General features: G+C 44.4%; 1 protein-coding gene across 4 annotated transcripts in view; it reads right to left on the bottom strand.

Annotated features, from left to right (window-relative positions):
- Nucleotides 1-13,206, bottom strand: part of LOC121277904 (cAMP-specific 3',5'-cyclic phosphodiesterase 7B-like) — a 228,499-nt gene that overhangs the window by 63,157 nt on the left and 152,136 nt on the right. For 2 of the 4 annotated variants that reach the window (XM_041187728.1, XM_041187726.1), the window contains exons 3-4: nt 10,544-10,627; nt 5,141-5,292 (exon numbers count right to left, since the gene is read on the bottom strand). In XM_041187728.1, the coding sequence (XP_041043662.1) occupies nt 5,141-5,292; nt 10,544-10,627 (236 nt within the window). Of the gene's footprint in view, nt 1-5,140; nt 5,293-10,543; nt 10,628-11,815; nt 11,977-13,206 lie in introns of those variants that run through there. The other 2 variants (XM_041187727.1, XM_041187729.1) reach the window with 2 other exon arrangements.

Raw genomic sequence — 13,206 nt, 5'->3', positions numbered from 1 at the left:
GTCATGATGATGCTCCAGTAAGCATGGAGGTAGGTAGGGCCTCAGGAATCACCTTGTGGGGCACAGTACTTGGGAGCCTCAGCAGCAGATGTTTGGAAATCTAGAGGAGTTCCCTGAGATAGCGCAAGCTCATGTGCTGCAAGTGGAGGAGTCCGTTACAATGATGGGCTCTACTTTGCCTCAGGAGATCAACAGCATGAGCTCCAGCCATGACAGAATGGCTAATCTCAGAGAGACACATGCAGTATCACTCGAGGTGGATGCAAGAGCTGCGTAACTCCCTGCAAAGGGTACAAGGCTCACTCAGTGGCCTGGAGCTGTCCATTCAGAATATGACTGCTGGTAGCCATGGAATACATAAGGAACTGCGTCCCCCTAACAGGACGTTTGCACTGGTGGCACTGCGGTTGCCAAAATGGATGACTGCTGCGCTCAAGAAGCCAGTTCCAGCTAACCCACCTGAAAGCCAACCTAAGGCTGTGGAGGTTAGTGAGGAGGGTGAAAGTTCTGAGACATCCCAGCACTCCCATCTTCTTCTGACTCCCCAGCCCTTCCACCAGCACCCTTGTTTATGCTACTTGTCGCAGTGACAACTGCTGCCACTGCCGAAATGCAGAGTCTGATGTAAGTCCCCGACGGTCCCTCCGTGATGAGGCCAGCCAGCCCGCTCCTTGTTGCCATACAGCACGCCCAACTGAGCAGTCAGCCTCCACCTCCTCCGAGGCAACATGGGGCTGGAGGGAGAGGCACTATATAGGAGCGTTCATGAGTACAGGGCACAGTGTTACCTTGATCATGGATAGGTTCATCATGGTTTCATTTCATATCACTTTGTTGACATCACAGTTAAGTGTGTTGTAAAGACACACCTCTATGACAAAGAATGTTTTGGGGCAGGATTTTTACCTTATTGGGTGGGCGCGGCTGGCAGGCCCTGGAAATCTAGAGGAGTTCCCTGAGATAGTGCGAGCTCATATGCTGCAAGTGGCGGAGTCCGTCACAATGATGGGCTCTACTTGACACCGACCACCGCCCGCGTTCGAGTCTCATCCGCAATTTCACGCTGGATGGCCAATTTACAGCCAGCCAGTGTGAACTGCGTGCTGCAACGCTGAGTGCCGTCGGGGTGGAGAGGAGAGCGAGCGTGTACAGAGCTGCCTCAGGGAGCTGAAGATTTATAACAGTTCAAATAAAGACTTAAAAAGTAAGGTGAACATGGCCCCTCATGTGACTGTGACATGAGCAGGGACATGTTATAAATGAGATTTCAACATTTTTATTTTTTTTTAGCTCCTGTTGGAACCTCATCCCACCTGTGGGTGATGTTTCAATAAAAATCCAAAGGTCTGTGGTCTTTTCGCCCGCTCGCCAACCAAACGGTTGGACTGGCAGCGAAAAATCCGATTTAATGAATTGATTAAAGGCCTTAATAGGGCTCTTAATTGACGGAAGGCGCTGCCACCTCTCGCGTGCGCCCACTGAGCAAAATATTGCGAGAGTGCGCGATGACATTGGGACGCTCACCCGAGATCTCATTATGCACTATTTTACTCTCGTTCGGTTCGGGCACACGCTGCCCAACAAAAGAAAGATTCTGCTCTTGGTCTGTTTGTACACTAATACTCTCAATGAGAATGTTTACAGGATAAATAAAGTTCTTACCATTGGCACTGAAGACTGCATGCTGAAGTCTACCTATTGCTGATGCCATCAGAAGCAAAGGTGTGCCCATGCATGTCTGGCAGTGGCAAACTGTTTCCTTGTCCAGACTTTCAGATAAGGTAGTAGTACACCAAGGGTTATGACTTGAGATGCTCCTTGCAGCATTTCTTGCCCATCAATGATTGTTTTTAAGGGAGGATCAATGATCAGGCTCAATGATCAGTTTATCATGTGCACTTCAAGCAGGAATTTTGGGCAGTCATCCGCACATAATTGTTACACAGTGACTAAAGTGGATTCCCTGCATGGCAAGATCCCATGTATGAACCAGGGAAACATGCCTGAGTGGTTTCTCTACTATATTTGAAGCCTTTATCTTCTAGGTGGTGCAAGCTGTAGGTTCACAGGGAGCCAAGATGTTCGACAGCATTGCATGTTGTAGATGTCACACACTGCTGACACTGGAGGCCAGTGTTGGATGGGTAATTTGGAAGATAGTTGAAGGAGTGGCAAACACACGGGTAGCATCACTCTGTACCATGTGTATTCGCTGCAATACTGGTAGCACATACAATCATATCTGAAGGTCGTGGATCTAAAGTTATGCTTCCTGATAGCAATCTTGGCATAGTGAGCATTGTTTGACTAGGTAGAAGGTTGGGTCTTCTCTGGCTCACTGACAGCCTCTAATATTTATGTGTATGGTCCAAGTTGTGAAGGGCTTCTCAAGGTGTATTTGTGCTCGCTATGCTGAGGCCAAAGGTTATGATGGTCATGGTTTCAGCCATGTTGATGTTCTGTTGGTTTTCTTTCTTGTCGGGAATTTCCCTGAGGAGATGTGGCTTCCAAGTTAAAGGTTAATTATATGGAAGTTACTCTCTGAGGACTGGCTGAAGTAACTGGTGACATTTCAAGAGCCTAGGAGAATCTGCTCTGTATTAACAGGCTTCTGATGATTACTCCCTCCTGTAAAGAATCTGCCATGGCTACATGGGCCTGCTCCTCAGGTGGTCTCCCTTTGCTGCCCTCTTCCTCCTCCTCCGCGTCATCTCCATTATCCTGGACAGAGGGCCACCTCCTTCTCCTCCTCATTGTCCTCCTGCTCAGACGTCATAACTATAGCGCTGACTTCTGTCCTCTCTGGTTGTAGGCCCCTCCGCTGCGCCATGTTGTGCCGAATGCAGCATATGATAGTTATTCCGGAGACCCTTGTAGCAGAATACTGTAGTGATCTTCAAGAATGGTCATGGCACCTAAAACTCATCTTCAAGATGCCAATGGCCCACTCAATTGTGTTGCAGTTCAGTACATGGCCGTTGTTGTACTACCTTTTGGGTTTCGTGCGTGGCCGCCTAAAGGACAAGGTACCCCTTGTCTGCCAGAGACCAACTATGGACCTGTGTTGATGTCTGAAAAAGCCGAGGCAGCTGCAAACTCCTCAGTATAAAAGAATCATGGTAGCATCCTGGGTATTGTGCACATATTTGCAGGAACCTCTTGGTGTGGTCATACACCACCTGCACATTCAAGGAATGGAAAGATTTCCTGTTAGTGAAGGCCTCTAGTTGATGACTTGGTGCCCTTATGGTGATGATTGTGCAGTCTATAGCTCCCTGTATTTGAGGGAAGCCTGTGGTTTCCACGAAGCCCTCTGCGTGTGCAGCCACATCCATTGGGATGTTTATCTGAGCAAAGAGGGCATCTGTAACTGCCTTGATACGCCTGTGGATGACTGATTGTGAAATGCTGCAGAGATCTGCAGCAGACCCTTGGAACAGGGCAACAGCATAAAAATTTAGAGCTTCTGTGACCTTAACTGCCAGCAGCAGAGCATGTGGATCTGCAGGCTGTGATGCCAGATCTTGTTGCATTGTGACATGTATCCCTGTCATCATTTCTATGGTTAATCTCAGTCTTCTTCTGCGCTGTTTTCCTGTCATGTCCATTTAAGACCTTCAGATTCAGTATATCTTTACCTCAGGGTAGAACCTTGTGGTCTCCTCCTCCTCCTGTCTGGTTCACACTGTATTGCCTCCAATTCCTGGCCTTGTTCTCTTCCTCTTGCCACATGTTGCTCCCTCCCAGGTGCCTCTGTGACCCATATATAAAGTGGGGTCTTCCTCATTTCAGCAGCTTGTTTGGCACGATGTGCACTCATCCCCTTATCTGGCACACTACCCTTCCTCCCACCTGGATGCCCGAGTGAAGATGGCCAAAAAGATAGGCCCTTCCAAGGCCACAGGCCCCACCCTCCAACTCCCTTGGGTCTCAGCCTTACACCTGTATTTGTGCTAGTGGACTTATTGTGGCACTTCTTTAAACTTTCTGTGCTCTCCAAAAATACCTCCCGCTAGCTTTACAACTTTTGTTGTAAAGTTGTAAGTCACGCAGGTCGGGTTCTGGAAATGGCAGTGACAAAAATAGCTCCCGTTTGCAGTCAGTTGCACATTTAAATGTGCCTCTGCTTCCGTGAAATGTACCTGTGTGAAATCCATCTCAACCTCATTCCTCCCACCCCCACCAGCGCCAAAAATGGTTTGTGGCAGACAATGGGGCCTGACTTGCAGACCTGGGGCCTCGCCATTTTGGATAAGGCGCAGGGTCTCTATGACTCTGTGAAAATCCAAGCCTTGGTTATTTTTTGGAGGAAGTCCGATTTTCCTCTGCATTCCGACCCTTTGCCATTTTCCTCAGGCCTGATGGTGTGCCGGGAATGCCTAGTGTGCAAAATGCACACCTGCCATGCTGAGGTCTAGTTCCCCATTTTAAATGGGGGATGAAAATTGGATTTCCTCTGTGCACTATTTTCGTCTGGTGGTGTGGGATTTTGGAAGATATACCAGGTTTGAGAGTTTGTGAAGAAAATGGAAAGCCTGCTGGAATGTTCTGAAAGGTTGATATAAAATGATTTTGCACCTTCAAATGTCTCGATTAGGTGCTATATTGTAATGTAAATGTGTTTTTTATGTAGTCATTCATAATAAGGTTCTGTCCTTTAAAGCTAAATTGAGCCTTACATTGACCTGCTTTAGTTCAGATGCATCACATAACTTTTTCAATGGAGAAAGTGTCATAATGCAACCAAAATGTTACAAAATGTCCTGTCAGTCTGTGCTGTCATCTTTCCAACAATGATTTACATGGCTTTGGCTGATAGAAAGATAACTGCTTTTGATATTTCAAACAAATCTAACCACCTGCTCCCTTACATTGATTGACATGCACTCTGCTTTGAAATTAAAATGGCCACCTCCTATTTTCCCTTCCCAGTGAGTAGTTTATTATTTGGACAGCGATCTCGGTTCCTGGTCTAGAGCTTGGATTCACAACCTTCTGACTCAGGGGCAAGACCCACCATGAGCCAAGGCCCCTTAATCTATTTCAACTCAAATTCTAGAGAGAGTCTTAAAAGTTTTTAAGCTTTGGTTCCAGTTTAATGAAGGATGATTGAAATCATGTTAATTAAAATCTCACGTACTCTGGCTTGTCCAAGGTAGTCCTCATCCAGTAAATGCAGACATGTCTGTGGTACAATGCCACGTAGCAGTCGAGAAGCATGAAAATACCTCTGAAAGCTCAATAGTCTTTTCACCCTTTTCTTTGTGCCAATTTCACCTGAATGTGCGGTTGCTAAACAAAATGAGAGAAAAATTTGTATAAAAATAATTGGAAGTTAAAGACACACAAATTAAATGCATCCTACAAAATGTAGCCTGCATGCTTGATATATTATTAAGTCTGATTTGGTTATTCCTAGTTCCTAAACCAGGAGCAGGTTACTCACCCATTGGCAAACAGCCATAAAGCACTCTGAATCAAAAATAGCATTGTTCTCATTAAATTATAACAGTTACATCTGTTTAAACTGTGTAACTTTCCCATGGTGTTGCTTACAATATGTTGTAGAGTATACTGCTACACAATTAGAGAAGTATTGGACTATGTTATATACATTATATTGTATAGTGGAGCTGTGTTTAACTTGTTCTGTGTCTTCAAAGCTACCAATTATTGTAAATAGACACATTCTGAAATCCATTAGAGCTAATTCCTGTTGCTGTATAATGGTTTGGGATGAAAAATTGTCCTTGGCGGTCTTGAAAATGGGCAATCGTGAATCAGTAGCACTTTTGACACACCACCTAACTTTCCACTCCTTTGTATTCAGACTGGCAGTTGCATGTAAATCCTCATTTGGGGAGAGGCCAAGTGAGAGAGGAGACGAGCAGCAAATGGCTCACTTCCCATTTTTAAAAAAATGCTATCAGTTCTTTGAAAAGTTCTCTGCCTGTTCAGTCACGATTTGTTCAAATGTCATTGAAATTTTATAAAAATATGTTTTCTGAGTCAATGAAATACAAATGGGACACCTCCAAGTGCAACAAAGAGGTGCAGCTGATGTAAAACTTATAAGTATAGGCTTTGATTGGTTTTAAAAGATGGCCAACGATATGCCACATGTAGAAGGGATATGCTTCTTAGCCTCCTCCTTTTTTCATTATACCATAAAAATTGAGATTTCCATTCCCCTCTCGCTCTTTCTGTTAACTATGCCAAATTGCATCACTAACCTAAGCTTTTCCATTTTCATCAATTACAACATGCTGCTTTTTAATAAATACACAGAACTAAAAGAAGGAGAAAAACATTAGTTCCGAAAACTAACAGATTGAACTAAGACCAATGATAATAAGTAGACCAAATGATAAAGGATCCCCCTGGCCTCACATCCTATCACAATCACTGCATTGTTTATTGGATGAAATGGAAGACTAAACATAACTCCACAAATTAACCCTATAAATGGGAATATTTGGAGATTTTTTTAATGATGAAAAAGATGTACTGCACTTGGAACCAACACTTCATCTACATAACATTTACAACAACTCCTTTCTCCTTTAAGTTGGACTAAGTTTTGAAGGGGACTTGTCCATTTTAAGGTAATGCCTTCTCCTTTCACTCAACTGTACCCTCACCTACACCTTTGATGCCCTAGTCCCCAATAAAAACATGATTCTCTCTCACCTTGGCCATTCCCCCTGGTAGGGCCCTCATCCCTGCTCCCTTAAATCCAAAGAATGCAGATCTGAAAGGAGATGGGGCACAATTGGCTTAGCCATTCACCAGCACATCTGGTTGGACCATATAAACATTACTCAGTCCTGTTATTGTCTGCGAAAGCAATTCATAACTCCAGGACTATCCTGGATTGCAAAGAGAACATCCAGCTTCTTTTTTCCACCGCAAACCATCTTCTTAAATGCCTCTTCCCTGTCTATTCCACTCTCACCTCCAACAGTAAGTACGAGGAGCTCATGAAGATTGGCTTGGATTTTCACTCCTGAATCAAGTCACGGGGGTTGGGAAATTTCCTGGTTCGCCATGCCCCTCTCGGGAAAAAGTGCCCCAAATGGCGGGATGGGGTCAGGCCCGCTTTCCCCGGATGCAGATAGGAGATGGCTGCTGGGACTGCCAAGTGCTAAGGCGGGCTATTTCAAAGGCTTGCCTCGGTTCTCTGGGACTTTGTCCCAGTTGTTTTCTTAAGACATCGAGCCCTCTTGCCCTCAGCCCTGAAACCTGCTCACCCACTCCACCCACTTCGCATGGCCATATATGCCAAATCAAGCCAGCCTATGCAGCTTTACATGTCGCTGAATGTTGGGAGCCAGCTGATTTCATGTACATACCAAGTAAAGAAAGTCATAGTCTTGAGCTTACTGACATGGAATGTTTGGTTTTGTTTTAAACAAGCCAATCCAAAATAATCTACCCTGATATTACTTTTTAATGAACTAATAAATGGTAAACATTTTGAGATCTTGATACACAATAGAAGAAAATGTCCTCCATGCGGTACATGTAGTGAAACTGTAAATATGAATGCTTTAAAAGACTTCACAATATGTAAAGCACAAAGGAGTGGCTTTTTGATAGACAGTTAACATTTCACACAGAAATAAAATATAACCATTAAATATAATAATAGTGCATGCAAAAGAGTAACAATTCCTAATTAGTAACTTGAATTCGGGCCAGGACTTTCGCAGAATGGTAATCAGAGTTGGATTGCCATTCCACTCATACTTTTTTTACCTTCTAATCTTTTCGATCCTGTCTCGCCCGACCTTCCGACTCAGGCCGGGCAAGACTTGTGCAGGGTAACGTGTTCCTGAGGCTTTCAATTCAAGCGCTGCTGAATTGGAGGCAAGGAGGCCACATCCCCTTTTTTACGGCACTGGCTGCTGTAAATCAGGTGAGTTTAAAGGTCCTGCCCGGGAGAAGGTGGGTTTCTCAGGTAAGTAGTTAGAATTTGCGGGCGTGGGGGCGGGGTGGGGGTGTGAGGGTGTCAAGCACTTGGTTGGTTGGTGGGGGGGGGGTGGGGGGGTGCAGTTGGTCGGCCAGGGGTTGAGGTGGGCATCGGGCAACCAGAGGGAATGGGGGTGGTCGGCCACTAGGTGGAGGGGGCAGTTAGGAGTTTGGACAGCCTGGGAGGGAGGGAGGGGTGGTGTCTGACATCTGGTGGCGGTGGGGGGTTGTGGTGGCTGGATCTGGGGGTGCCAGTTGAAGGGGGTGGTGTGATTTGGACAGTTGGGGGAGGGGTGCCAGACAGTCAGCAGAGGGGGCAGACGGTTGGGCGGTGGGCAGTCAGCGGGGGGGGTGTGGACAGTCACTGGGAGGATGGGTGGGGAGGGGGGTGCGAGGTCAGGTCAGGTAGGCCAGATCGTGGGGGGGGGGGGGGGGTGTAGTCGGGTGTTTGGGGTGTCCTGGGGAGGGCAGGGTGTCCCATGGGGGCAGGGGTTAGTCAGGAGTGGGGGAGTTCAGGGGAGATCCTGTGGGAGGGATTCCTTGGGTGGGGAGAGAGCCCCATGGGTGGGTGTGGGAGTAGTTGGGAGCATGAGGGTAGTAAGGGGTGGTGGGGGTGTCGGGGGCATCCTGTGGGAGATGGTCATCGGTGGTGGGGGGGGGGCGGTGGGGATGCGGGTGGGGCATAGGGCATCCCATGGAGGGCTGGTGTGGGTGTATACATAGTTACCCAGAAGCTGGAAGTGCTTTCCATTCTTCTAACCTTTTTTGTGTAACTACTGCTGTAACACAGTTGGAACTATCTGAAGTTTGTGATTTATATTGCATTTTTGGACAGGTGCCCAGTGCAGGGCATCGAAGGTTTGCTTTTCCTGGGCAATTGCCTTGCAAACCTTACCTGGGAACTTCCAGGGGCAGGGTTCTCCAGCGCATCTTTGGGGTACCCCCCCAGTTACACTGCCCTGGAGCATGGAAGTTACGGCCAAAGACTTTGCGTTATCACAAATGTTTGCTCGGTGCTGTTTAAATAAGACATTGCAAATTTGCATTTGAGCAACCTAAAACAAAGCCTTTCATACGTCAAAAGCATTCCAGCAATTTAATAAAGTCAATGTGTGTGCTTCGTTCTCTTTGAAGGTTTCCTATTTGAAGCTTACACTACATGAAGCCGGAAGCAGGTGCTACAGTGCGGTGTGCATATGAATGCTTCAGAGTCAGCATAGGAAATGGACTTTAATCATTTGAGTGCTTTAATTTTGTGCTTTGCCAATAGCAGAGATTATTTGACATGAAAATTTTCCAAGAGATTTGCAAAGATCCAGAATTACACTTCAAAGCATGCAAGCCAAGAATTGCATATGCTTGAAAATGGATTAGCGTACAGTATTTGTCACACACAACTGGTTGCTATTATTGAGTTCATTGGTAGGGATGTCACTGCCAGGGCCTACATGAGTACATGCGTCACTTTGCTGTAAAGCAGACCAGCAATTATTACAATTTTTGCTAATTATATACAATGTCAGAGTGTTTTTCTTTTGAAAAAAAGGGTTGTGTTCGATTCACTATTGATTTAATCAAGTTTTGTACACTGCCATTGAAAACAGCACAAGTGATTCTTATTATCTGTAAAGTGTAGGGCAGAGTTAGCATGTATCGGGGGCTGATCTCTAGACACTGAAATTTGTCATAGGTTCCCTATTAATTTTCCGCAGATGGACTCAAACATAGTCATTAGATTGCTCCTGCTTATATGATCTATGTTTGCACAAAATGGCCCTCTCTCTTTTCCCTCTCCCTCCCCAAAATAAAAAAATCTTTAATTAGGTTCTCTGTGAGCAGTACTTTAGGGGGCTTGCTAGATAGGATATCCAAACCAAATTTTAATAAACTGTATCCAATTATATAATGGGCACTTAAAATTTGAATTTAAATAAGAGATGGGTCCCATATACGTAGTACAAATGGCAACTGTTTGAAGAAAAGCCTCCGGCCCCGTGAGCCAATGCTGTTGTTTATAGCTTCACATCATCCAAATTGCCCGTAGGTTAACTTCTATTACCTCATCAACTGAGGATTTTCTCTTGCAGGGAAGTACATTTGGTACACAGGATGATGAACTGCAGTCAACCTTTAACCAAACATACTTCTCTTCAAGAGAAAACCCTCCGTTTTTGAGGTAACAGAAGTTAACCTACGGGCAATTTGGATGATGTGAAGCTATAAACAACAGCATTGGCTCACAGGGCCGGAGGCTTTTCTTCAAACAGTTGCCATTTGTACTACATATATGGGACCCATCTCTTATTTAAATTCAAATTTTAAGTATGCATGATATAACTGGATAAATGCAGTTAATTAGCGCAGTCAATTTCTGACACAAATGCAATTTTGTTTCAAAAGGGGAATCCATGATGAATGGCCAGACAGTAAACTTCCTCACTTTAATTTTACTGCAAATTCACAAGAAAGCATCCCCTTGCAGGAATTCAGCAAAAGCAGCAGCCATGTGCTGTGAATAAAAAACTCTGGATCCTGTGGGTTTTTGTCTCAAGTATTCTGTTGTGGTACTCACTATTCAGAAGGCGAAAATCAATGACTGGGTACGACCCTCGGCGCTCAGAGAGAAGCCCTGCTTGCCCCCTCACTCGTGCATTTCCTGGGAAAACAGATTCAAGAGAAACATAAGAAATAGTGGTGTCATTGTTCAGCATTAGTATTCTATGCTGCTGTCTTAGTCCCCTTTTATTTTCCATCACATTTCTAAAATCTTCACATGTTGTCAACTTAATTGGATCAATTTCCATGTTTTGATAGAAGTAGAAATGTTGAACGTGATATCTGCAAAACTAAAGTAGGTTCTACAGTAATTAACTAAATAAAGTGACTAGTGTATATAATCAGTGCTGTCAACCATCAATTACAATTTTATTAAAGATCCAGGCCTAGGTTTTCTCTAGGCTAACATGATGATGGAACCATAATAGGTGGGCAATTCTGCCCACTGCTTGCACATGCTTTCAAGGTCCAACTAATGTATGTACACAAGTGTGGATACCCAACAAAAAGATCCATTTGTGGCTGGGCTCATATGGTAGAGGAGGTAGAGGTCTTAGTAGTTCCACAGGTTTCAATATCCCAGAAGCAAAAGAACTGCAGATTCTGAAAGTATGAAAGAAAAAAATCACTCTGGAAACACTGAAGGAAGTATCTGTGTAGAGAGTAGATGAGTTTTGATGAAGACATTAACTCAGCTGTTTTTGTCCACAGATGCTGCCAACATTTTCAAGATTTAGGGCCCAATTTTAACTCACTGAAAACCCCAACCACTTACATAGAGTTAAAATTTGGCCCTTAATGCTTGACTTATTTTGCTGGGCCTGTGATTATCTGTGAAATTTACTTGAAAGTCAGAAGCTGCCGGAAGAGAAGGAGATAAAAGCAAAGAACTACGGATGCTGGAAATCCAAAACAAAAACAGAAACAGAAATACCTGAAAAAACTCAGCAGGTCTGGCAGCCTCGGTGGAGAAGAGCACAGTTGATGTTTCGAGTCCTCATGACCCTTCAACAAAACTGAGGAGAAGGAGGTTCTTTTAGATATGATGCCATGTTTTCAGGGGAGTTCTTGATTTTAGGTAATGAAAAGTTGTCCCTGTTAGTTTGCTCCTGATTTTTCCAGAAGTAGCAGGTGTTTTTCCAATTGCTGGGTCTTTCCAAATGAGCCTGTTCTCCTTCATGTCTAGTATTGATTAAGCTGCTACAGCTGGATCCCTCTGGCCAAGGCAAAATTATGAAGTGTTCTGGCAAAATTTGTGAGAACCATGAGAGAGCACATGATGCCTTACCACCTAGATCTGTTGAGGCAGCAGAATTGAGTTTTTGACAGACCAAAGGCATGCTGAGTGATGGCTCAAATTGTTGAATGCACCTCATTGTATAGTTCCTTGTCTAGTCTCCCAGCAAACTTCAATAAAGTTTTTAGTTATAGCTGGAGAGGATCCATCATCTCCAAACAAATCATCCAGTAAGTCCACCTGGAACATGACAAACAAGTGTTATTGTCTCAGCATGAATGAGTCATGGTTGCTCCTCAGGTATCTAGCATGTGGTGAAATATAATTCTGCTGTTGCAAATAGTATCCAACACCTCACGGATGCCCAGTTTTGAGCTGCTAGAGCCGTGCTTAATCTAATCTAGCACAGTAGTAGCATGATATAACCTGATGTTTTTATCTTCATTGTGAAGACAGGTATTGTGAAGACCTATTTATGCAAATACCATGCAATGGTCACCAAACCAATATTGTCATGGACAGACACTTCTATGATAGGTAAACTGGTGAAGACAAGGTCAAGTAGGCCGTTGCCTTTTGTCCTCTTTACTTTCTGCAAGCTTAGTCAGGTAGTTATGTCCTTCAGGTTTCAGTCAGTTCAGTCAGTGGTGGCACTACCGCTCATGGTGACTGAAGTCCCTCATCCAGCCTTTTTCTAGTATCTTGAATATTGCTGAAAAAAGAGCATGTCTAAGCTTTTCATCTTGCGCTCATCAGGACACTCGCAAGAATAACAATATAAGGGGGAAAACAATAATACTGTATGCAAAGAGTGTGCCAAGTGGTTGGCAAGTGTTGTTGCCATGGAGAATGCACCACTGACGGTGACTGACAATTAACTGCCAAGCATTGTTTGAAATTTAAACCAGGCTGCTTGACCTCAATGGGGATCAGAGATCTGAATTTCTGTACAGCAGGAGTGATCACACATCTTGGCATCAATGGTGAAAGGACAACATAAATCATAGATTGCCAAAAAAAAGTGAAACACTACTAATTTGGAGCCAAGGAACAGAAGTACACCTAATGCCTGCAATTGGCTTCTCATTTGTTTTTGTCACTGTTGTAATGTAGGAAACATGGCAGCCAAACACAGCAAGATCCTGCAAACAGCAATGGAATAAATCATCACATTGTCTCTTTTAGGTGTTGGCTGATGGATGGGATAAGTGTTAGCCAGGACTTCCCTGCTCATCTTCCACGGGATATTAACATCCACCTGAGAGGACCTTAGTATAACATCTTGTCTGAAAATCAGCCCCTCCGACTCCCACAGCGTTGCATTGAAATATCGGCCAAGTTTCTATTCTCAAGTCTCTAGAGTGGGTCTTGAATCCACAACCTGCTGACTCAAGAAGTGTGAGCACCATCACTGAACCAATGGTGACACCTATTTCTTGCAA

Source organism: Carcharodon carcharias, chromosome 5 (assembly GCF_017639515.1).
Source record: "Carcharodon carcharias isolate sCarCar2 chromosome 5, sCarCar2.pri, whole genome shotgun sequence".
Classification (NCBI taxonomy): domain Eukaryota; kingdom Metazoa; phylum Chordata; class Chondrichthyes; order Lamniformes; family Lamnidae; genus Carcharodon; species Carcharodon carcharias.
This window is presented reverse-complemented; position numbering and strand designations above follow the sequence as displayed.